This window comes from Cherax quadricarinatus, chromosome 4 (genome assembly GCF_038502225.1).
Source record: "Cherax quadricarinatus isolate ZL_2023a chromosome 4, ASM3850222v1, whole genome shotgun sequence".
Lineage (NCBI taxonomy): Eukaryota > Metazoa > Arthropoda > Malacostraca > Decapoda > Parastacidae > Cherax > Cherax quadricarinatus.
In genome coordinates, this window is record NC_091295.1 from 15,805,523 (window position 1) to 15,832,487 (window position 26,965).

At 40.6% G+C, this 26,965-nt stretch overlaps 1 protein-coding gene across 4 annotated transcripts in view; it reads right to left on the reverse strand.

Moving 5' to 3' along the window:
- LOC128684185 (probable E3 SUMO-protein ligase RNF212) overlaps positions 1–17,234 on the reverse strand; it is a 122,127-nt gene extending 104,893 nt beyond the window's left edge. Inside the window, exon 1 of one of the 4 annotated variants that reach the window (XM_070094745.1) lies at positions 16,993–17,199. In XM_070094745.1, the coding sequence (XP_069950846.1) occupies positions 16,993–17,041 (49 nt within the window). In that variant the 5' untranslated portion in view covers positions 17,042–17,199. Of the gene's footprint in view, positions 1–16,992 lie in introns of all 4 variants that reach the window. The other 3 variants (XM_070094741.1, XM_070094734.1, XM_070094759.1) reach the window with 3 other exon arrangements.
- Positions 17,235–26,965: the final 9,731 nt, after the last annotated feature.

Sequence of the window (26,965 nt, forward strand, 5' to 3'; positions counted from 1 at the left end):
GAGGAGGAGGAGGAGGAGGAGGAGAAGGAGGAGAAGGAGGAGAAGGAGAAGGAGGAGAAGGAGGAGAAGGAGGAGAAGGAGGAGAAGGAGGAGAAGGAGGAGAAGGAGGAGGAGGAGGAGGAGGAGGAGGAGGAGGAGGAGGAGGAGGAGGAGGAGGAGGAGAAGGAGAAGAAGGAGAAGGAGGAGAAGGAGAAGAAGGAGAAGAAGGAGAAGAAGGAGAAGAAGGCGAAGAAGGAGAAGAAGGAGAAGAAGGAGAAGAAGGAGAAGAAGAAGAAGAAGAAGAAGAAGAAGAAGAAGAAGAAGAAGAAGAAGAAGAAGAAGAAGAAGAAGAAGAAGAAGAAGAAGAAGAAGAAGAAGAATGATTGTTTGTTTGTTTTTGTAAACAAGTTTTGTAAACAATATATTGATAATTATGTTTGTGTGCTTATTGTGTTGTATACAACGAGTGTATATATGTACATTGCACCTTACTTTGGTCTCATAGGCCACATAAGTTATGTGAAAAAATAAAATAGTGAAAAAAACAAAAAACCTTCAATTACAAGTACACTAAAGTTTACCGGGTGAGCGGCAGTCGCCGCTGTTGCCATACGCGGCTCATTTTCTGCAAACTTCACGGCTCTATATCTCGGTAAGTACCGATGGCAAAATTTTTTTTTTTGGACTAAAACACTCAGAAAAATAATCTTAACATTTTCATAAGAAAAAATAATTTTTTTTTTTTTTGAATATTTGGCGACATAGAATGACAGTTTCAGAGAGGGGCCTGAAACAGTCAAAGGGTTAAAGACACAGCCTCATCAATACGGCCACTTGATACTGGAGTAACGCAGGGAAGTGTCCTTGGACCCCTGCTCTTCCTCATTTACATCAATGATCTTCCAAACATATCCCAACACCTGAAACCCATTCTCTTTGCTGACGACACGACTTATGTCATCTCCTACCCTAATCTTGCCACCCTCAACACCATTGTTAATGAGGAACTGCTCAAAATATCGACTTGGATGACAGCCAATAAACTTACACTTAACATTGGCAAAATCTACTATATTATGTTTGGTAGCAGAGCAGGTGTTGTGCAACTTAACATTAAGATCGGCAACACTCTAATTGCCAGACATAAAGAGGGCAAATTCCTTGGCCTATACCTCGACAACAACCTAAATTTCAGCACCCATATCCAACACATAACAAAAAAAGTATCCAAAACGGCGGGGATCCTCTCCAAGATACGATACTACGTGCCGCAAACTGCCCTTCTCACACTATACCATTCACTTACATATCCATACCTCACCTATGCTATATGTGCTTGGGGTTCAACTGCAGCAACACACCTAAAGCCCACACTAGAACATATAGTGAGAACCTTACTATCAAAGTAATAAGGGACAAACCAACATAACAAATAATAACCCAACAAAAAGCCGCAATAAGAATAATCACTAAATCCCATCCCTGGCAACACCCCCCTCCCCCACTCTTCATAGATCTAAACTTACTCCCTGTTCAGAACATCCACACTTACTACTGTGCAATCTATATCTACAGGACCTTAAATTCCAATATTAACCTTGACCTAAAATGCTTTCTTGATAGTTGTGACAGGATCCACAGGCATAACACCAGACACAAACATCTCTATGACATTCCCAATGTTCGACGTTTTTTTAAACGTTTACAAAAATTCAATGTATTTGAAAGGATCTAAAATCTGGAACACCCTACCTGAAAACTGTAGAACTGCAGACACATTCATCACTTTCAAAACTACAGTTAGAAAACATCTTATCTCCCTGATCCACCCCGACAACTAACTACATGATAACCACCTGGTGGTTCACAATTACACTCACTCACCCACTGACTATAAACCCAGAAATACTAATCTTAATCTTAAAATAATAAATCCTAACTAGTCATAAGTTTGCCTATGATACTCCAATATAAACACTTTGTATTGTGCCAAAACAAAAGTATTCACATTGCTAAACTCACAAATTATGATGTAGTCACTTAGCCTTAATACCATAATCTGTAAGGATTTAATGTTAAGAATTAATCTAAGTCTGCCCGAAATGCCCAGCCATGCTAGGTGTCCTAGTGGCCCCCTCTGTAATTAGCATTTTATAACATGTAAACCACACAATACCCAAAACCTGTAAACCCCACACTGTAACCCTTATAGAGAATAAACTTGAACTGAATTGAATTGAAAACTTGCACATGAAAATCACTCCCTACAAAAGCAAAAGACTCGGCAGGAGATGCAACATTCCCCCAGTGAAAAGCAGGGGTGCCACAAGTACACTAAAAGATAACACAATAAGTGTCTGGGGCCCAAGACTGTTCAACTGCCTCCCAGCATACATAAAGGGGATTACCAATAGATCTCTGTCTGTCTTCAAGTCGGTACCTGATCAACCGGGCTGTTTTCCATCTGTACACTTCAACCATATCTCCCCTAATTATACAACTTTCCAGAGAGTATAAATTCAGTACTTTCAGTCTATCTTTGTAGTAAAGTTTACTAATACTGTACATGAAATCAACTTCATCTTTATCTGTGAGTCTTCCAACACATTTATGTCCATTCTACAATATTAAGACCAAAACTGAGCAGCATAATTTAAATGAGGCATAAAGATATATTAAGTTAAACTACAACCTGAGGACTCCTATTACAGTGGACCCCCGCCTTACGATATTAATCCATTCATAAGAGCTCATCAAGATGAAATTATCGTATGGCGAATTAATTTTCCCCATAAGAAATAATGGAAATCAAATTAATCCGAGCAAGACACCACAAAGTATGAAAAAATTTTTTTTACCACATGAAATATTAATTTTAATACACACAAACTTAAGAAGACATGCACTAAGAATACAATACATGACACTTACCTTTAATGAAGATCTGGTGATGATTGATGGGATGGGTGGAGGGGAGTGTGGAAGTTATTGTTTAGAAGGGGAATCCCCTTCCATTAGGACTTGAGGTATCAAGTCCTTTTCCGGGGTTACTTCCCTTCTTCTTTTAATGCCACTAGGACCAGCTTGAGAGTCACTGGACCTCTGTCGCACAACATATCTGTCCATAGAGGCCTGTACCTTCCATTCCTTTAAGACTTTCCTAAAATGGGCCATAACATTGTATTGTAATAGTCACCAGCACGGCTTGCAGTAGCTGTGTCAGGGTGATTTTCATCCGTAAAGGTTTGCAGTTCAACCCACTTTGCACACATTTCCTTAATCTTTGAAGTAGGCAACTTCCTCAATTTCTCTCTCCCCTCCTCTGGAGCAGTTTCCTCAGGTCTGGCCTCTTGCTGTTGAAGATGATCTTGCAGCTCTTCAGTGGTTAGTTCTTCATTGTCCTCCTCCACCAACTCTTCCACATCCTCCCCAATAACCTCCAACCCTAAGGACTTCCCCAATGCCACATTGGATTCCACAACTGGCATAGGCTTCTCAGGGTTAGCCCCAAACCCTTCAATATAGCTTTCTTTTACACATTGTGGCCACAGTTTCTTCCAAGCAGAGTTCAAGGTCCTCTTAGTCACTCCCTCCCAAGCCTTACCTATAAGGTTTACACAACTGAGGATACTAAAATGATCTTTCCAAAACTCTCTTAGTCAATCGAGTGTCTAAGGTCACTTCAAAGCACTTTTGAAACATAGTTTATGTGTACAGTTTTCTGAAGTTTGAAATGACCTGCTGGTCCATGGGCTGCAGGAGAGGAGTGGTATTAGGAGGCAAAATACTTGACCTTAATGAAGCTCATGTCCCTAGAAAGTCGCTCTGCCAAGTGTGAAGGATGACCAAGAGCATTGTCTAATACCAGGAGGCACTTAAGGTCCAATTTCTTTTCCATTAGGTAATTTTTCACAGTGGGGGCAAATGCATGGTGTAACCAGTCACAGAAAAGGTCCCTTACTGTTTGCCCTCCACATTACACACAAATTAGCCTTGATGACATTGTTTTGCCTGAGCGCTCTGGGAGTTTCAGAGTGATACACCAATAAAGGCTTCACTTTGCAATCACCACTAGCATTAGCACACATCAGAAGAGTAAGCCTGTCTTTCATTGGCTTATGTCTTGGGAGTGCCATTTCCTCCTTAGTAATGTAGGTCCTGCTTGGCATTTTCTTCCAAAACAGGCCTGTTTCGTCACAATTAAACTTGTTCAGGCAGCCTCACCATGCCTTATCACACTATGTATGCCACTACGATTCTTAAATCTCTCAAATCAACCTTTGCTGGCCTTAAATTCACTCACATCACCACTAGTTGCAGGCATTTTTCTAATTAAATCGTCATGCAACTTCCTAGCCTTTTCACGTATGATCGCTTGAGAGATGCTATCTCCTGCTATCTGTTTTTCGTTTATCCACACCAATAACAGTCTCTCAACATCTTCTATCACTTGCGATCTCTATTTTGAAAGCAAACTTGCACCTTTTGCAAGAACAGTTTCCTTGAATGCCGTTTTGTTGGCCACTATAGTAGCGATGGTTGATTGGAGTTTGGTATACAACCTGGCCAGCTCCAAGACATGCACTCCACTTTTGTACTTAGCAATTATCTCTTTCATCATTTCCATGGTAATTTTCACCCTTTTTCCCACAGGGTTGGCACTAGAAGCTTTCTTGGGACCCATGGCGACTTATTTTGCAGGTACAATCACTAAAAACACTGTGATAATATGAAATGTACCGAATGTATGCGTGGATGCGCCCGCACTGGCTGGCTTGTAAACACTGGCACGCACGGGGCAGCTGAGGACACGCGTGGGACGCATCTCGGACGAATCACGTGAGGCGAGTTTTTTAGCGTGAGGCAAGGTAAAATTTTTGCGTTAAAATGTACTGTATGGCGGATTTAACGTAACACGATGCCATCGTAAGGCGGGGGTCCACTGTATTTGTACTTGTGGATATGAAGCCAAGAATTCTATTAGATTTATTACAAATACTTATGCACTGTTGTTTTGGTTTTCAATTTCTGCTAACCAGAACTCATCTTTTTTGTATTCACTCTGAATAAAATCAATATTTAGTTTATCATAGTCTCTTTTCCTAGGATTAGAACCTTACACTATCTGCATTAAACTGCTTGTACAGGTCCTCCATCACAAATCCAGCATTATTGGAACCTGTAGTGTGCCAGATTACTGAGTTTGCCAGATTACAGAGTGGTTAAGTTAGAATACACTTAATAAAATTAACCAACTTGATTTACACAAAGTTCATTGAACACTGGCAAAAAATCAAACATTTCCGCTACTTAGAGCTCAATTTCAACGTACTTTTCATTGTGAAACCAATTAAAACCATATCTATTTCTGTAATATATCTTCCATTCTATCAAATGAGACCAAAAAGAATGAGAATACAACCACAAACACCATACAAAAATATACCGCAAAAAGGCGGTTCATGGCTGAAAAGAGAACTCCCTAATTTATCATCTGTTTTTATTTTTATTTTTGGTGTACATTAAGAAGCATCTTTCCATCATACATTGCCCAAGTTTCAATAAGATAGCCCAACACACAATCGAGGAAAAAAAAAAAATATTTACCAAAAATCATATATGGCAAGCCCAAGCCAGGTAATGGAAAAAAGTCACTGACTTTTTTGGGTCATCCTAAGTTTTCTAAACATACACTGCTATGTATGATAAACTATGTAACTATTTGTGTATACCTGAATATACTTACAGTGGAGCCTAAAATTTCGAACTTTATCCATTCCAGGAGCTAGTTCTAAATTCGAAAAGTTTGAAAGGTGAAGCAATATTTCCCATAAGAAATAATGGAAATACAATTAATCCGTTCCAGATCCCCAAAAATATTCACACAAAAAAAAATACATTTTATAGATAGTACTACATTATAGTTTTACATACACACAACAAATATAGTATACAATTATTAATAAATTTAAATAAACATAAAATAACATTTTTACTTACCTTTATTGAAAATTGGTGATGGCATCTGGAAGATAGGGAGGAGGAGAGAGGGAGTTGGGGTTAGTGTTTGGAAGGGTAATCCCCCTCCATAAGGACTTTAGGTATCAAAGCCCTCTCTGGGGGTTACTTCCCTTCTCTGTCGTTTAATGCCACTAGGACCAGCTTGAGTCACTGGACCCCTGTCTCACAAAATAACTGTCCACAGTCTTCTGTTTCTGGCACCTCTTTAAGATTTCCCTAAAATGGGACATGGTTCTGTCACTGAACTTGTTGCAAAGATGGCTTGTTTCAGCTTGATCAGGGTGGTACTTCTCCACAAACATCTGGACATCATTCCACTTGGCGCAAATGTCCTTAATCTTAGAATTGGCATGCAACTTCCTTGCCTTTTCACAAATAATCGTCTTTGTAACACTATCACCTGCCATCTCTTTATCCTTGATCCACACCAGCAACAACTTCTCAACCTCTTCAACTATTTGTGGTCTTTTTTTGGTTAGCATATCAACACCTTTACAACATCAGCTTTCTTGATTTGTTCTTTCTTTGCCAGGACAGAAGCAATGGTCGACTTGTTTTTCGCATACATCCTGGCAAGCTCAATAAGTCTCACACCACTCTACTCCTCTCGCACCACTCCAGGTACTTCTGTATTATTTCCTTCTTCACATCTATGGTGTTTCTCACTTTCTTTACCACAGGGGTATCACTAGCAAGTTTCTTTGGGCCACTGGTAGCTTATTTCACAGTCCCAGAAGCACTAAACACAATGAATTAATTGTAAAATGTTTGAATGAGACCACAGGTTAATGTTCACTCAAGCATCATCAAAGCCAGACTGGCTCATGGCGCCTGTGCGGGGATGCAGACAGAGTGGGCTGGCAGACAGGTCTGGTACCCAGTGGTTTGAAAATAGGGGCGAGTTCGATAATAGGGACAAAGTTAGTTCGAAAAAAGTGGTCGATTTTCAAAGAGTTCGATAAGCAATATGTTCGAAATTTGAGGTTCAACTGTACTTATTTACTTACATCTATTCTGTCGACTGAGTACAAGAAACTGCCCATTCACCTATTTCATTACCCAATCAAGTGGTCAGAAATTGGCAATTTGGCCAATTTTACACAAATTTCAACAGATGCCAATTTCAAAATAGGGTCCAGAATAAACAATGCAGACATTCCTGGCACTACAATAACATTTTTTCTATTTATTAGCCACAGCTCCAGGCCCCTCTTATATTACTCTTGCTTACCATTTGAAATTTTTATTCACACAAAAAATAGAAGATTTACTGTTATGCATACTACTGCATTATTGTAATAATTGTATAAATAACGTCAACCCATTCTTGACTGCGTATTGGAATTTGGACTGGCAGGCACACACGTATTAGACGGTGATGTCATTTGTTTACTTTTGAGAATTGCTAAATAATTAAACATATCTGCTACTGTGAGTGCAATTTCAACGTACTTTTCGTTGTGAAAGCCATCAAACTCGTATCTATTTCTGTAATGTATCTTCCATTCTATCAAATGAGACCAAAAAAACGAGAATACAACCATAAAAATCATACGAAACTATACCGCTATGGGGCCACTAATGGCTGGTTTGATTTCTTTCATTTTTGGTGCAAGTTAAGAAGCATCTTTCCATCATAAATTGCCCATTTCATTAAGATAGCCCAACAAATAACTGAGAGAGAAAATAATAATAAACATAATAATAATATCTTTATTTACTACATGTACATGTACGTGGTATACAGGCCTAGCTGACATCAGGGACATACTACTATATAGAAAGCCCCTTGTTATGCTAAGCATTTTAGGCAAATTAGGTCAGTGTACCAGGATAAGACCCACACCAGTCCACTAACACCCAGGTACCCATTTACTGATGGGTGAACATAGACAACAGGTGTAAAGAAATACGCCCAATGTTTCTACCCTGGCTGGGAATTGAATATTTACCAAAAATCATATATGGCTAGCCCAAGCCAGGTACTAGAAATAAGCCACTTTGATTTTTTTGGGGTTATCCTAGGTTCTCTACACATACACTGCTGTGTGTGATAATCTATGTAGAGAAAATAGCTTTTCTGTTTCAGGTTTATGGTGCAGTATGAGTGTATATCACAGCTAGCCCTGTGCTATACAGTGGAACCTCTACTTACAAGTTTAATCCGTTCCATGACCTTGCTCGCAACTGGATTTGCTCGTTTGCAGTCAATTTTCCTCATTTAAATTAACTGATTATTATTATTATAATCAAGGGGGAAGCGCTAAACCCAGAGGATTATACAGCGCCTGGGGGGGGGGGGGGATGTGGAAGGCATTCAGGCTTAATTTGGGGAACTGGAGCACAGATCCAATTCCCTAAATCAAGAGCCCCTCACCAACATCAAGGAACCTTCCCTGAGGGGTTAAATTAACTGAAATGGAATTAATTTGTTCCAGTGGAATTCCAGGCACGAGAAAATACTACTTTAATAATTTCCCTAATATCAACTCTACAACTTATTTATCTATCACAATTCATGTAATATGACATAATAAACAATGTTAATAACATAGAAACATGATATATACACTAGAATGAATAAAATACATGTCATTAGGTATGAGGCTAGTGGTGGTGGTGACAGCAGGCATTGTTGTTGAGGTTCATAGGGCCACCACAGTGGCCATTCCTGCTCCTGACTACATGTGTAGAGAACCTAGGATAACCCAAAAAAGTCAGACAGAGTGACTTATAAGTGCTACACTCTTAATGCTTCACTTAATTGCCACACTATTACTGCTACACTTAATTGCTACACTCTCAATGCTACACTTAATTGCTGCACTCTTAATGCTACACTTTGCCACTGCAGCTTCATGTTGTCTGCCACTGCTACCTCATGATGTCTGCCACTGCTGCTTCATGTTGTCTGCCACTGCTACCTCATGATGTCTGCCACCACTGCTTCATGTCTGCCACTGCTGCTTCATGTTGTCTGCCACTGCTACCTCATGATGTCTGACACAGTTGCTTCATGTTGTCTGCCACTGCTACCTCATGTTGTCTGCCACTGCTGCTTCATGTTGTCTGCCACTGCTGCTTCATGTTGTCTGCCACTGCTACCTCATGATGTCTGCCACAGTTGCTTCATGTTGTCTGCCACTGTTGCTTCATGTTGTCTGCCACTGTTGCTTCATGTTGTCTGCCACTGCTGCTTCACATTGTCTGCCACTGCTACCTCATGATGTCTACCACTGATGTCGCCAAAGAATTGAACATTTCTGCTATTTTGAGCTCAATTTCAAGGTACTTTCCATCTTGAAACCAATTAAAATCATATTTATTTTTGTAGTATATATTCTATTCTATCAATTGAGTGCAGAGCTAAACACAAACTTACCAAACTTCCTCAGAGCTAAACACAAACTTACCAAACCTCCTCAGAGCTAAACACAAACTTACCAAGCTTCCTCAGAGCTTAACACAAACATACCAAGCTTCCACAGAGCTTAACACAAACTTACCATGCATCCTCAGAGCTTAACACAAACTTACCAAGCTTCCTCAGAGCTAAACACAAGCTTATCAAGCACCATCAGAGCTTAACACAAACTTACCAAGCATCTTCGGAGCTTAACACAAATACAAAGCATCCTCAGACCTTAACACAAACTTACAAAGCTTCCTCAGAGCTTAACACAAACTTACCAAGCATCCTCAGAACATAACACAAACTTACAAAGCTTCCTCAGAGCTTAACACAAACTTACCAAGCTTCCTTCAAGCTTAACACAAACTTACTAAGCTTCCTCAGAGCTTAACACAAACTTACCAAGCGTCCTCAGAGCTTAACACAAACTTACCAAGCATCCTCAGAACATAACACAAACTTACAAAGCTTCCTCAGAGCTTAACACAAACTTACAAAGCGTCCTCAGATCTAAACACACTTACCAAGCTTCCTCAGAGCTAAACACAAGCTTATCAAGCACCATCAGAGCTTAACACAAACTTACCAAGCATCCTCTGAGCTAAACACAAACTTACAAAGAGTCCTCAGATCTAAACACAAGCTTACCAAGGTTCCTCAGAGCTAAACACAAAACTTATCAAGCGTCATCAGAGCTTAACACAAACTTACCAAGCGTCCTCAGAGTTTAACCCTTAAATGGTCCAAACGTATATATACGTTTTTTCAACATCTGAAAGTATGTAAAAAAAATTAAGATCTTCTTTTTTTGTTTTACATTTGAAAACGTGTAAAAAAAACTTTTATCTACATTTTTTTTGTTATATTTGAAAATATGTAAAAAAAAAGTGTGGGTGTGGGTCCCGTGTCAGCGTGTCAGCGTGCCTCGTTGTGCTCCCGTTTTCTGGTGTTTTCACGGTCGCTCTTACGTGCTAGAACTTTAATTTGTGTCATCAATCCTATACGATACATCCCTCTAGCGCCTGGAACCAATCTTGGGCGGAAAACATTATATACTGAGTAAAAAAAAGGAGAATTGTGTGCACTACCTAGCAGAGTTTACTGCCAGAGGGGAATCATAGGCCTGTCCCGTGTGGAAAAACAATAATATTGAACTTTGTGTCAGAGGAAAGAAAGTCTCCCTGAAAGCATTGAGTATACATAGTGTATAGTGTATACTACAGTGGCTCCCTAGTATATTGATGATAAAGGCTAAAGTGTCATTTGAAAACAGGTGAATTTGTAAATGAAGTGATAAGCCTATAGAGGCAGGTGCCAGAAGTCGCCAGAAACTTACCACAGGTCAGCTGTTTTTAATAATCTTCCTGGCCTGCTAGTGTACTCGCATATAATCTAGTGATACCAGTGAATAGCAGAATACAGTGTTGTAGTAGCAACTAACCAGTATTATAATGGTACTTAGTGGAGTGGAGTGACTTTCATTAGTTTCTTTTTCTTGAAATACCAGACGTTACTGTGAATTTCATATAACCTGTAGTTACCAGCGGTCGCAATATACACAACGAGCAGCAATTATTACTACAGAAAAAGCGCCCTTCCTCCAAATTTGCACCAGTCAACTATAGTGATAATATAGCATTTATTGTGGTGGAGCCGAAAAAAAAAAAAAAAAAAAAAAAAAAAAAAAAAAAAAAAAAAAAAAAAAAAAAAAAAAATAGAGAAGCTAGATACAGCGATTGATAAACAAAGGTGGAGGCTCGACCGTTCGTCATTGTAGGAGTGCCAGCAGTCACCGGCTCTTCAACACGCAAGTTATACTTTTGTATCAATCAAATCACATATTACTCGGGTAGATAATTTCCAGTAGATCCTTCATGTGTTAGCTCAATTCACCGACCAGTATGGTTTAAATAAGTGACCCACTGATCAGATCAGATAGACTGGTCCGAACCCTTGACTGGTCCGAACCCTTGACTGGTCCGAACCCTTGACTGGTCCGAACCCTGGACTGGTTTCAAACGGTTTCGTTGTGCACCACCTAGCAGGTTATTAATAGAATATTCAAGAGGTTGCTAGTAGAATTGCAGTAAATCAACCATTCAAATCATTATGAAGCTGTGTGTAGTCTGTGGTCAGTCAAACAAACGGGCTTCCACATGCATAAATTGTCATTTCTGTGGAAATTGGTGTCACGCCCCTTGTGCAGATATCCAAGAACTAGCTACAAGCAGTATTAAAACAGGGAAGTGTTTTTGGGTATGCCCAAATGAGATAAATCTGTGGACTAAAATCACAAGGGTATTAAAAGAGGTCAACATCAAAGCTGCTTTCATAGAAAACCTGGAAGCTTTCTACAACAGATGGGAACATAAAAAGTCCAGGCTGAATGGTACTGCCCTTGATACTGGCCATGTAGTCAGAAACTGTAAGGCTGGAGATGATGTCCTGGTAGTCAGTAAATGGGCGGCTGATAGTGCTGTCCTGGGAGACAGTAATGGGGAAGCTGGAGGTGCTGTCCTGGGAGACAGTAATGGTGAAGCTGGAGGTGCTGTCCTGGGAGACAGTAATGGTGAAGCTGGAGATGCTGTCCTGGGAGATAGTAATGGGGAAGCTGGAGATGCTGTCCTGGGAGACAGTAATGGTGAAGCTGGAGATTTTGTCCAGGTAGTCGGGAATTATACGCAGGAAGGAATACATATGAATGACCTCATAGGGGACAGGAGCCATAGTAGGGAAACAAGTGTAGTCAAAGATAAGATAAAACCAATATTGCAAACTAGAAATACCGCAGGAAATAGCAAACAAGAGGACTCCACTAGCAATAGTGAGGATATATTACCAAAAACAAATGGTGGGAGCTCCATTGTTGGTGCTAGGGAGGATAGAAGTAAGACAGGGAAACATGCACCAACAGGGAATACAGTCACAGAAACCCAAGGCAAACGGAAACCAAGCCTGTGCACATACTATGCACTCGGTATCTGCTGGCTTGGGAAATCTGGAAAAACAGATGGGACGTGCAACTATGACCACCCTAGGAAATGCCATGCCCATATGACAACAGGAAAATGCAAACTCCCTTCCTGTAAGCTTTTTCACCCTGAACTGTGTACCTCTTCAGTACAGGAAAGACTGTGCTATAACTTAAATTGCCAGGCATACCATCTAAAGGGGACAAAAAGATACAAAACATCCAGGCCATGGGAAAACCTGGGTAGCCACAGCCACTCAAGAGGGAGAGGTTTTTTAGTGCCAGGAAGGAAAAAAAACTGGCAGGAAATGGCAGAAATCGTACACCAAATCCAGTCATTCCTGGAGTGGAACCACAGTCGATGGCCTCCACTCCAAACCAACAGATACAGATACTAATGCCGGAAAAAAAATCCCCCCCCAGTACCAACAATACCACCAGTCCGATAACATTCTTCTTTGCAAATATACAGGGTCTAAAGCCAGCAACAAACAACAAAATACCTTTCATCCGTGGACTGCTTGCAGAGGCAAAGGCAATGTTCGCGGCTTTCACTTAGACCCACATAAAGGATCACTTGGACAACGAAATATGGATCCCAGGTTACAACCTATACAGATGTGACAGAGTGAACAGGCAAAAGGGGGGGGTTGGCCTGTACATTGCAGAGTCACTTGTTTGCACAGAACTGCTAAATGCCTCAAATGATGTAGTGGAAGTTTTAGCAGTAAAGGTCGAGAACCAAAACCTAGTCATTGTGATAGTCTACAAGCCTCCGGATGCAACATCCCAGCAATTCCAGGAACAGCTGTTAAAAATTGACCACTGTCTGGAAAACCTTCCAGCTCCTGCACCCAACATCTTGCTCCTGGGGGTTTTCAACTTAAGGCACCTAAAATGGAGGAATATAGCAAATAATATTGTTGCAGTAATAACACCAGGAGGCAGCTCTGATGAAAACTCACACTCACGCGAGCTTTTAAATCTCTGCACAAAATTCAATTTAAACCAGCAAATAATAGAGCCTACTAGACTGGAGAATACACTAGACCTCATCTTCACTAACAATGATGATCTGATAAGAAATATCACCATATCAAAAACAATATACTCAGATCACAACATAATTGAGGTCCAGTCATGTATGCGCGGAGCCCCAGACCGACATAATGAGATTAGTCACGAGGGAGCATTCACCAAATTCAACTTCAATAACAAAAACATAAAGTGGGACCAAGTAAACCAAGTCCTAACCGATATAAGCTGGGAAGATATACTAAGCAACACAGACCCCAACTTATGCCTAGAACAGATTAACTCGGTAGCACTCGATGTATGCACAAGGCTTATTCCTCTAAGAAAAAGGAGGAGTAGATGTAAAATAGAAAGAGACAGGCGCTCCCTTTACAGGCGACGGAAAAGAATAACAGAGCGGCTAAAAGAGGTCAATATATCTGAAATGCGTAGGGAGACACTGGTCAGAGAAATAGCAAGCATCGAACTTAAGCTAAAAGAATCCTTTAGGAGTCAGGAATCGCGGGAAGAACTAAAAGCCATAAATGAAATCGAAAGAAACCCAAAGTATTTCTTCTCCTATGCCAAATCAAAATCAAGAACAACGTCCAGTATTGGGCCCCTACTTAAACAAGATGGGTCCTACACAGATGACAACAAGGAAATGAGTGAGCTACTCAAGTCCCAATATGACTCAGTTTTTAGCAAGCCGCTAACCAGACTGAGAGTCGAAGATCAAAATGAATTTTTTATGAGAGAGCCACAAAATTTGATTAACACAAGCCTATCCGATGTTATCCTGACGCCAAATGACTTCGAACAGGCGATAAATGACATGCCCATGCACTCTGCCCCAGGGCCAGACTCATGGAACTCTGTGTTCATCAAGAACTGCAAGAAGCCCCTATCACGAGCCTTTTCCATCCTATGGAGAGGGAGCATGGACACGGGGGTCGTCTCACAGTTACTAAAAACAACAGACATAGCCCCACTCCACAAAGGGGGCAGTAAAGCAACAGCAAAGAACTACAGACCAATAGCACTAACATCCCATATCATAAAAATCTTTGAAAGGGTCCTAAGAAGCAAGATCACCACGCATCTAGAAACCCATCAGTTACACAACCCAGGGCAACATGGGTTTAGAACAGGTCGCTCCTGTCTGTCTCAACTATTGGACCACTACGACAAGGTCCTAAATGCACTAGAAGACAAAAAGAATGCAGATGTAATATATACAGACTTTGCAAAAGCCTTCGACAAGTGTGACCATGGCGTAATAGCGCACAAAATGCGTGCTAAAGGAATAACAGGAAAAGTCGGTCGATGGATCTATAATTTCCTCACTAACAGAACACAGAGAGTAGTCGTCAACAGAGTAAAGTCCGAGGCAGCTACGGTGAAAAGCTCTGTTCCACAAGGCACAGTACTCGCTCCCATCTTGTTCCTCATCCTTATATCCGACATAGACAAGGATGTCAGCCACAGCACCGTGTCTTCCTTTGCAGATGACACCCGAATCTGCATGACAGTGTCTTCCATTGCAGACACTGCAAAGCTCCAGGCAGACATCAACCAAATCTTTCAGTGGGCTGCAGAAAACAATATGAAGTTCAACGATGAGAAATTTCAATTACTCAGATATGGTAAACATGAGGAAATTAAATCTTCATCAGAGTACAAAACAAATTCTGGCCACAAAATAGAGCGAAACACCAACGTCAAAGACCTGGGAGTGATCATGTCGGAGGATCTCACCTTCAAGGACCATAACATTGTATCAATCGCATCTGCTAGAAAAATGACAGGATGGATAATGAGAACCTTCAAAACTAGGGAGGCCAAGCCCATGATGACACTCTTCAGGTCACTTGTTCTATCTAGGCTGGAATATTGCTGCACACTAACAGCACCTTTCAAGGCAGGTGAAATTGCCGACCTAGAAAATGTACAGAGAACTTTCACGGCGCGCATAACGGAGATAAAACACCTCAATTATTGGGAGCGCTTGAGGTTCCTAAACCTGTATTCCCTGGAACGCAGGAGGGAGAGATACATGATTATATACACCTGGAAAATCCTAGAGGGACTAGTACCGAACTTGCACACGAAAATCACCCACTACGAAAGCAAAAGACTTGGCAGACGATGCACCATCCCCCCAATGAAAAGCAGGGGTGTCACTAGCACGTTAAGAGACCATACAATAAGTGTCAGGGGCCCGAGACTGTTCAACTGCCTCCCAGCACACATAAGGGGGATTACCAACAGACCCCTGGCAGTCTTCAAGCTGGCACTGGACAAGCACCTAAAGTCAGTTCCGGATCAGCCGGGCTGTGGCTCGTATGTTGGTTTGCGTGCAGCCAGCAGCAACAGCCTGGTTGATCAGGCTCTGATCCACCAGGAGGCCTGGTCTCAGACCGGGCCGCGGGGGCGTTGACCCCCGGAACTCTCTCCAGGTAAACTCTCCAGGTATCTACTTTTGTAGCACTACGAATTTGAACGTCGATCTGTTTGGACCGTTTAAGGGTTAACACAAACTTACCAAACTTCCTCTGAGCTTAACACAAACTTACTAAGCATCCTCAGAACTTAACACACTTACAATGCATCCTCAGACCTTAACACAAACTTACAAAGCTTCCTCAGAGCTTAGCACAAACTTACCAAGTGTCCTCAGAGCTCAACACAAACTTACCAAGTCCTCAGAGCTTAACACGAACTTACCAAGCTTCCTCAGAGCTTAACACAAACTTACCAATTCCAAGCATCCTCAGAGCTTAACATAAACTTATAAAGCTTCCTCAGAGCTTAACACAAACTTATGAAGCTTCCTCAGAGCTTAACACAAACTTATGAAGCTTCCTCAGAGCTTAACATAAACTTATGAAGCTTCCTCAGAGATTAACACGAATTTACCAAGCTTCATCAGAGCTTAACATAAACTTAGTGAGCTTCCTCAGAACTTAACACAAACTTAATCAGCGTCCTCAGAGCTTACCACGAACTTACCAGGCTTTCTCAGAGCTTAACAAACTTACCAAACGTCCTCTGAGCTAAATACAAACTTCCCAAGCGTCCTCAGAGCTTAACACAAACTTACCAAGCATCTTCAGAGATTAACACAAACTTACCAAGCTTCCTGAGAGCTTAATACAAACTTACCAAGCTTCCTGAGAGCTTAATACAAACTTACCAAGCTTCCTGAGCTTAACACAAACTTACCAAACTTCCTGAGAGCTTAATACAAACTTATCAAGCTTCCTGAGAGCTTAATACAAACTTACCAAGCTTCCTGAGAGCTTAATACAAACTTACCAAGCTTCCTCAGAGCTTAATACAAACTTACCAAGCTTCCTCAGAGCTTAATACAAACTTACCAAGCTTCCTCAGAGCTTAATACAAACTTACCAAGCTTCCTCAGAGCTTAATACAAACTTACCAAGCTTCCTGAGCTTAACACAAACTTACCAAACTTCCTGAGAGCTTAATACAAACTTATCAAGCTTCCTGAGAGCTTAATACAAACTTACCAAGCTTCCTCAGAGCTTAATACAAACTTACCAAGCTTCCTCAGAGCTTAATACAAACTTACCAAGCTTCCTCAGATATAACTTGTAGTATATCAATGCTCGCTGCTGCATTGGTAACAGTCTAGGAACTTTGGAGAACACTGTGAGAGCGGGTAGCAAGTGCAGCTGCCTTTTTGTAGTCTTGAAGTGTGGTAGTGTGGCTAACTTACCAACATCTTGATAACTTCAATGGCGGGTCCACCACTGTTGCCATAACTCTCCTCTGACAATGACAAATTGTTATTCGTATTTTATGAGGACTCGGATACCTTCGGGCTATTTTTTCCCCTAGATTTTTTTCGTATTAATAATAAAAAATATGGTTATATCTAATATATTTTACGAACTTAGTTGTTGTGTGAGAATAATGTCAGTTTTATTTGTTGTGATTCTTAGTGTTGGCAATATTTTTGTGTAGTGTTTGCAAGATATTTTATAAATTCGTGTAAATTTATTCAATATACGTGTGCAAGTTAATTTAATATAGTTTTGTAGATGAATGGTTCAGAGAACCGACATGTTGATAAATTAGACACATGTGCAACTCTTGGGTATCTTTATTGAGGAAACGTTTCGCCACACAGTGGCTTCATCAGTCCATACAAAGGAGAATCTTGAAGAATAGGAGGAGAATGAGGTAATCAGTCCCTCAACCTTGAGTCGATGTGGTCAGTCCATCAATCAAGATTGATGGACTGACCACATCGACTCAAGGTTGAGGGACTGATTACCTCATTCTCCTCCTATTCTTCAAGATTCTCCTTTGTATGGACTGATGAAGCCACTGTGTGGCGAAACGTTTCCTCAATAAAGATACCCAAGAGTTGCACATGTGTCTAATTTAATATACTAAAGTTAGGTGCTGAATTTTAAAGCTAATTATAATTTCAATAGAACATTGCAGATATTAGGCGGGAGCCATGAGCTATAACTCGACCCATGCAGCTAAACACAGGTGAGCACATATATAGCAGATATCTCCTAACGTATCTCAAGGTGGACCTCTGCACCAAGAGGTACTCAGATTTGTTCATGTTTGTAATTATGTAGATGATTCATCACTTATAACTTGTCATACCTGGAGTTCATTACCTTTGTAATTTGTTAAACTATCAAAACTTTGGAGACCAGAGTCCCTGGACCCATTATGTATCTAATCTTTTGACTACCACCCACAGGATGGGTATGGGGTGCATAGCTGCATAGCCCTTGTGGCTTAGCGCTTCTTTTTGATTATAATAATAGTAATAATGGGGCGCATAATAAACATATTAAACTAACTAAATGAGACCCTCCTAACACCTAATGCTGACTTTCTTACCTACCTGACACAACTCTTGTGGCTGCTGTCCCTGTTCACCCATCAGTATAAAATGGGTACCTGGGTGTTAGTGTATGTCATTCAAAGTTTATTCTCTATAAGGATTACAATGCTGAGTTTACAGAATTTAGTTATTGTGTGGTTTACATGTAGTAAAATAATAATTACAGAGTGTACAACTAGAACACCTAGCATGGCTAGGCATTTCGGGCAGACTTAAATTAAATCTTAAGTTTAAAATATTACAAAATTATGAGGTTAGTTGGTATTATGGCTAAGTGACTAAATACTAGTTGTGAGTTTAGCAATGTGAATGCTTTTGTTTTGGCACTATACATAGTTTCAGTATTGGAGTATCACAGGCCAACTTATGACTAGTTAAGATTCATTATTTTGAGATTGAGATTGATATTTCTGTTTATGGTCAAATGGGTGAGTGAGTGTAAGTGTGAACCACCAGGTGGTATTCGTGTAATTAGTTGACAGGGTGTATCAGGGAGATAAGATGTTTTCTGATGGTAGTTTTGAAGGTGATGAATGTGTCTGCAGTTTTAGAATTTTCAGGTAGGGTGTTCCAGATTTTAAGGCCTTTGACATACATTGAATTTTTGTAAAGGTTTAGTTGGACACGGGGAATGTCATAGAGATGTTTGTGTCTGGTGTTGTGCCTGTGGGTTCTGTCACAACTATCAAGAAAGCGTTTTAGGTCAAGGTTAATATTGGAATTTAAGGTCCTGTATATGTAGATTGCACAGTAGTAAGTGTGGATGTACTTAACAGGGAGTAAGTTTAGATCTATGAAGAGTGGGGGGGTGTGTTGCCAGGGATGGGATTTAGTGATTATTCTTACTGCGGCTTTTTGTTGGGTTATTATTGGCTTTAGGTGTGTTGCTGCAGTTGAACCCCAAGCACAGATAGCATAGGTGAGGTATGGATATATAAGTGAATGGTATAGTGTGAGAAAGGCAGTTTGCGGCACGTAGTATCGTATCTTGGAGAGGATCCCAACCGTTTTGGATACTTTTTTGGTTATGTGTTGGATATGGGTGCTGAAGTTCAGGTTGTTGTCGAGGTATAGGCCTAGGAATTTGCCCTCATTATGCCTGGCAATTAGAGTGTTGTCGATCTTAATGTTAATTTGCGCATCTCCTGCTCTGCTACCAAACATAATGTAGTAGGTTTTGTCAGTGTTAAGCGTAAGTTTATTGGCTGTCATCCAAGCCGATATTTTGATCAGCTCCTCATTAACAATGGTGTTGAGGGTGGCAAGATTAGGGTGAGAGATGACATAAGTCGTGTCGTCAGCAAAGAGAATGGGGTTCAGGTGTTGAGATACTTTTGGAAGATCATTGATGTATATGAGGAAGAGCGGAACTCCAATATCAAGTGGCTGTGTTGTTGATGCTGTGTCTTTAATGGTAACATACTGATACCTATTAGTAAGGTAAGATTTGAAATATGCAAGCGCATGGCCTCTTATACCATAATGGTCAAGTTTGTGGAGTAGAATGCCGTGGTCTACTGTGTCAAAATCTTTTCTTAGGTCAATAAAAATTCCTAGTGGATATTCCTTATTTTCCAATGCTGTGTAAAGCAGATCTAGCATTTTTATGATTGCATCGTTAGTGCTTTTATTTTTCCTGAATCCAAATTGGCAGGGGTTGAGTATGTTTTGTGCCGTTATAAATGAATATAGTCTCCTGTGCACGAGTTTCTCAAAGATTTTGGATAGCAATGGTAAGTTTGATATTGGCCTATAGTTGTTTAAATCTGTAGGGTCACCACCTTTATGTATTGGTGTAACCCTTGCCGTCTTGAGTAGTTTCGGGAAGGTGCTAGTTTCTAGTGACTTGTTAAAAAGTAATGAGATAGCATGCGAGAGGACATGGGCCGCTCTCTTGTACAATAATGGTGGGACATGAGACAGATTCCCTGAGTTATTTTTAAGTGATTTTATAATCTCGGTGACTTCCGTGGGCTCAGTTGGAGCAAGATAGAAGGAATTTGGGAAATTCCCATCTAGGTAGTCCTCGGCATGGGCATTGGTACGTGGGATTTTATTGGTAAGATTAGAACCTATGGTTGAGAAGAAGTCGTTTATCTTGTTAACTGTGTCAGTGGGATGCAGTGATGTTTCAGTAGGTTTAGTTAGGACAATATTCTTGTTTTTTTTTCAGTTTGTGGGTCCCTAGAATCTGAGAGAGTGTTTTCCAGGTCTTTTTTATATCTCCTCTTGTGTCAGTGAATCTACTGGAGTAGTATAGTTGTTTGGCTTTCTTTATTACTTTGGTGAGGACTGATGAATAGTGTTTAAGAATATCTTTGTGTATTAAGCCCTGTCTATATTGCTTTTCATATTGGTGTTTCTTATCAATGGATTTCAGAATGGTGCTGGTTAGCCATGGGCAACCAAGCCGTTTGTTTGTGATGTTTCGTTTTTATAGGACAATGTTTGTTGTATAGTCTAAGTAATTTGTTAAGAAAAATGTCTGTCCAGTCATCAATACCATTGGCCTTGGAGAATTCTGTAGGCCAGTCAACAGTCTCTAGGTCAGCTGTGAACTTCCTTATTGAGGCCTCATCATGGATGGATATGGGGTGCACAATAAACTAGCCACTTCGGTGGCAAAATCTAAAAAAATCTAAGTGGTGGTTTACTATTGTTTGTCAAGAGGAAGGTAGGGTAGTGGTCTGTAGTGCTATCTGTGATTATCCCTGATTTAAGGGGGGCTAGTATATTGGTCCATATGTGGTCTATTATGGTTGCACTTGTTTCAGTGAGCCTGGTTGGTTTAGTTATTGTTGGTATGAGAAGTGTGTTGTTCATATTGTTGATGAAATCAGTTACAGGCTGATCATGTAGTAGGCCAAGGTTGATGTTGAAGTCTCCAGCTAAGAGAAGGTGGTGCTTATTCATTTGTCTGTTTGTTATTAGTGCCTTTAATTTCTCACTGAAATTTGGGATGTTTGTGTGGAGTATCCGGTAAATGGCACCGATTGTTATAGGCGTCTTAAGGTTTTTTGCAGTAAAATTAGCAAAAATGTATTCTCCATATTCATCACTAAAGCAAGTGGTGCTAATACAAGATAATAGATTAATAATAGAGTAATAGATTGCAATACCACCCCCAACTTGGTATGGTCTGCAGTTGTGGATTGCTGTGTATCCTGGTAGAGGGTAGATATCTACTGTGTCCTGCTTAAGCCAGGTCTCAGTAAGAATAATGCGGGAGAAGGGTGTCTTTAGTGATGTCAGCTAGACCTGTATACATTGTATATGTACCTGTAGAAATAAACATATTATTATTATTATTCTTTCAATGCAGCGGCAGTATCCCACCGAGGCAGGGTGGCCCAAAAAGAAAAAGTTTATCTTTTTAAATTTATTAATGTATGCAGGAGAAGGGGTTACTAGCCCCTTGCTCCTGGCATTTTAGTCTCCTCTTACAACACGTATGGCTTACGAAGGAAGAATTCTGTTCCACTTCCCCCTGGAGATAAGAGGAAATAAACAAGAACAAGAACTAGTAAGAAAATAGAAGAAAACCCAGAGAGGTATGCATATATTTGCTTGTACATGTATGTGTAGTGTGACCTAAGTGTAAATAGAAGTAGAAAGACACCAGCAATCCTACCATCATGTAAAACAATTACAGGTTTCTATTTTACACTCACTTGTCAGGACGGTAGTACCTCCCTGGGCGGTTACTGTCTACCAGCCTACTATTTAATACAGTATTTTCAACAATAGCAGTTGTAAAGATTATTTTTATAAGCTTAATTTAGAATTAAGGAGCCCTTTGTTTCTTTGTAATTGTTAAATAAATTTGTATCACTGCATTTACATATCTCGTGTATTTGTTTTATAGAGATTATGAGAGTTTTTATTTACATAAGCCCTAATACTGTATATTGCTTCATTAGGTGTGATCATGGACATCTCTGGAGACAACATACTTGAATAGGCTGCAGAAATGAAGGAACAGAAGAAGAATGAGGGGGTCATTCCCAAAAGTAGGTTACTTGTAACAAATAAGGTTTTGACCAATGAAGTTTCTTTGTGATGCTTTTTCTGGTTAGCTCATTCTAGAGCTAGTTTTAATGTAATTATTTGCACTTGTTATTCACAATTTGCCTCTATTAGGTCTTGTTACTGAGGAAGCTTCCTCTGTCAGGTCTTGTTATTACTGAGGAAGCTTCCTCTGTCAGGTCTTGTTATTACTGAGGAAGCTTCCTCTGTCAGGTCTTGTTGTTACTGAGGAAGCTTCCTCTGTCAGGTCTTGGTACTAAGGAAGCTTCCTCTGTCAGGTCTTGTTGTTACTGAGGAAGCTTCCTCTGTCAGGTCTTGTTGTTACTGAAGAAGCTTCCTCTGTCAGGTCTTGTTATTACTGAGGAAGCTTCCTCTGTCAGGTCTTGTTGTTACTGAGGAAGCTTCCTCTGTCAGGTCTTGTTATTACTGAGGAAGCTTCCTCTGTCAGGTCTTGTTGTTACTAAGGAAGCTTCCTCTGTCAGGTCTTGGTACTAAGGAAGCTTCCTCTGTCAGGTCTTGTTGTTACTAAGGAAGCTTCCTCTGTCAGGTCTTGTTATTACTGAGGAAGCTTCCTCTGTCAGGTCTTGTTGTTACTAAGGAAGCTTCCTCTGTCAGGTCTTGGTACTAAGGAAGCTTCCTCTGTCAGGTCTTGGTACTAAGGAAGCTTCCTCTGTCAGGTCTTGTTGTTACTGAGGAAGCTTCCTCTGTCAGGTCTTGTTGTTACTGAGGAAGCTTCCTCTGTCAGGTCTTGGTACTAAGGAAGCTTCCTCTGTCAGGTCTTGGTACTAAGGAAGCTTCCTCTGTCAGGTCTTGTTGTTACTGAGGAAGCTTCCTCTGTCAGGTCTTGGTACTAAGGAAGCTTCCTCTGTCAGGTCTTGGTACTAAGGAAGCTTCCTCTGTCAGGTCTTGTTGTTACTGAGGAAGCTTCCTCTGTCAGGTCTTGTTGTTACTGAGGAAGCTTCCTCTGTCAGGTCTTGTTGTTACTGAGGAAGCTTCCTCTGTCAGGTCTTGTTGTTACTGAGGAAGCTTCCTCTGTCAGGTCTTGTTGTTACTGAGGAAGCTTCCTCTGTCAGGTCTTGTTGTTACTGAGGAAGCTTCCTCTGTCAGGTCTTGTTGTTACTGAGGAAGCTTCCTCTGTCAGGTCTTTGTGGAAAATACTGTATATTTTTTCCAGAAATTCAGTATTTATATGTAAATAGATGGCCATACTGTATTTAATAATATTTATGTCATAGAAAACGGAAAGCCTGCGTCTGGTCAGGAGACTCGCCATCTTGGTTTTGAATTTTGTACAAACGTTGGTGTAATGGGAAGAATTTTTCGTGCTCTAGAAGTTAAAATTGTGTTGACACCTCTCAAATAGGAGGCGAAATTGGTGGATGTGCATTCCTGCATAACTTGAGATATCAGACGACTGGACAAGACAGCTCCAGGAACCTCAGATAAGCTCTCTAGATTTGTGTGTAATTCTGGCCAGCATTATTTTCATAGATTTAGAGTGAGGTTTTCTGAGTATGATACACATTAATCTCCAGTCAAATTGGTGAGTGATATTAAGATATATTTTCCTTCTGTTATGTAATTGTGTATATATATAACCATTTATTATTTTTAATATACAGTCCACAAATTTATATATTTACCAGTATTCCTGGTGTATGTATATTTCATTTAATTAATAGGTCCAGAGCAACTTGTGGTTATGACAGTGGTATGTATCGAAGGGGGACATTTTTTGAGACCTAGGTGTCCCAAATTCCTACTTGTCTATGTAACTCTGATAAATAATAATTATCTTTGTTATCATTTACTGTTATGGTAGGCCGTGGACAGTGTGACAGTGTCAGCGTGCCTCGTTGTGCTCCGGGTTTTCTGGTGTTTTCACGGTCGCTCTTACGTGCTAGAACTTTAATTTGTGTCATCAATCCTATACGATACATCCCTCTAGCGCCTGGAACCAATCTTGGGCGGAAAACATTATATACTGAGTCAAAAAAGGAGAATTAGTGTGCACCACCTAGCAGAGTTTACTGCCAGAGGGGAATCATAGGCCTGTGTCCCGTGTGAAAAAAATAATAATAATTGAACTTTTCGTGTCAGAGGAAAGAAAGTCTCCCTGATAACATTGAGTATACATAGTGTATAGTGTATACTACAGTGGCTCCCTAGTATATTGATGATAAAAGCTAAAGTGTCATTTGAAAACAGGTGAATTTGTAAATGAAGTGATAAGCCTATAGAGGCAGGTGCCAGAAGTCGCCAGAAACTTACCACAGGTCAGCTGTTTTTAATAATCTTCCTGGCCTGCTAGTGTACTCGCATATAATCTAGTGATACCAGTGAATAGCAGAATACAGTGTTGTAGTAGCAACTAACCAGTATTATAATGGTACTTAGTGGAGTGGAGTGACTTTCATTAGTTTCTTTTTTCTTGAAATACCAGACATATAGTGTGAATTTCATATAACCTGTAGTTACCAGCGGTCGCAATATACACAACGAGAAGCAATTATTACTACAGAAAAAGCGTCCTTCCTCCAAAATTTGCACCAGTCAACTGTAGTGATAATATAGCATTTATTGTGGTGGAGACGGAAAAAAATAGAAAAGCTAGATACAGCGATTGATAAACAAGGGTTGAGGTCGACCGTTCGTCATTGTAGAAGTTGCCAGCAGTCACCGGCTCTTCAACACGCAAGTTATACTTTTGTATCAATCAAATCACAGATTGCTTGGGTAGATAATTTCCAGTAGATCCTTCATGTGTTAGCTCAAATCACCGACCAGTATGGTTTAAATAAGTGACCCACTGATCAGATCAGATCGACTGGTCCGAACCCTTGACTGGTCCGAACCCTGGACTGGTCCGAACCCTTGACTGGTCCGAACCCTGGACTGGTCCGAACCCTTGACTGGTCTGAACCCTTGACTGGTTTCAAACGGTTTCGTTGGACAATAAAGCAGACTGTAAATGGATGGGGTTGTAGGCGCCCTCATAAACACAAACATTAAATATATATCAGGAACGTGCACGGTAAGCTGTCCAATATACAAAAACAGTTAGAAACAGAAATACAAATAGCTGGAGCTTCATTTAAGGAGGTTATTAATAGAATATTCAAGAGGTTGCTAGTAGAATTGCAGTAAATAAACCATTCAAATCATTATGAAGCTGTGTGTAGTCTGTTGTCAGTCAAACAAACGGGCTTCCACATGCATAAATTGTCATTTTTGTGGAAATTGGTGTCACGCCCCTTGTGCAGATATCCAAGAACTAGCTACAAGCAGTATTAAAACAGGGAAGTGTTTTTGGGTATGCCCAAATGAGATAAATCTGTGGACTAAAATCACAAGGGTATTAAAAAAGGTCAACATCAAAGCTGCTTTCATAGAAAACCTGGAAGCTTTCTACAACAGATGGGAACATAAAAAGTCTGGGCTGAATGGTACTGCCCTTGATACTGGCCATGTAGTCAGAAACTGTAAGGCTGGAGATGATGTCCTGGTAGTCAGTAAATGTGGGGCTGATAGTGCTGTCCTGGGAGACAGTAATGGTGAAGCTGGAGGTGCTGTCCTGGGAGACAGTAACGGTGAAGCTGGAGGTGCTGTCCTGGGAGACAGTAATGGTGAAGCTGGAGATGCAGTCCTGGGAGACAGTAATGGTGAAGCTGGAGATGCTGTCCTGGGAGACAGTAATGGTGAAGCTGGAGATTTTGTCCAGGTAGTCGGGAATTATATGCAGGAAGGAATACATATAAATGACCTCATAGGGGACAGGAGCCATAGTAGGGAAACAAGTGTAGTCAAAGATAAGATAAAACCAATATTGCAAACTAGAAATACCGCAGGAAATAGCAAACAAGAGGACTCCACTAGCAATAGTGAGGATATATTACCAAAAACAACTGGTGGGAGCTCCATTGTTGGTGCTAGGGAGGATAGAAGTAAGACAGGGAAACATGCACCAACAGGGAATACAGTCACAGAAACCCAAGGCAAACGGAAACCAAGCCTGTGCACATACTATGCACTCGGTATCTGCTGGCATGGGAAATCTGGAAAAACAGATGGGACGTGCAACTATGACCACCCTAGAAAATGCCATGCCCATATGACAACAGGAAAATGCAAACTCCCTTCCTGTAAGCTTATTCACCATGAACTGTGTACCTCTTCAGTACAGGAAAGACTGTGCTATAACTTAAATTGCCAGGCATACCATCTAAAGGGGACAAAAAGATACAAAACATCCAGGCCATGGGAAAACCTGGGTAGCCACAGCCACTCAAGAGGGAGAGGTTTTTTAGTGCCAGGAAGGAAAAAAAAACTGGCAGGAAATGGCAGAAATCGTACACCAAATCCAGTCATTCCTGGAGTGGAACAGATTAACTCGGTGGCACTCGATGTATGCACAAGGCTTATTCCTCTAAGAAAAAGGAGGAGTAGATGTAAAATAGAAAGAGACAGGCGTTCCCTTTACAGGCGACGGAAAAGAATAACAGAGCGGCTAAAAGAGGTCAATATATCTGAAATGCGCAGGGAGACACTGGTCAGAGAAATAGCAAGCATCGAACTTAAGCTAAAAGAATCCTTTAGGAGTCAGGAATCGCGGGAAGAACTAAAAGCCATAAATGAAATCGAAAGA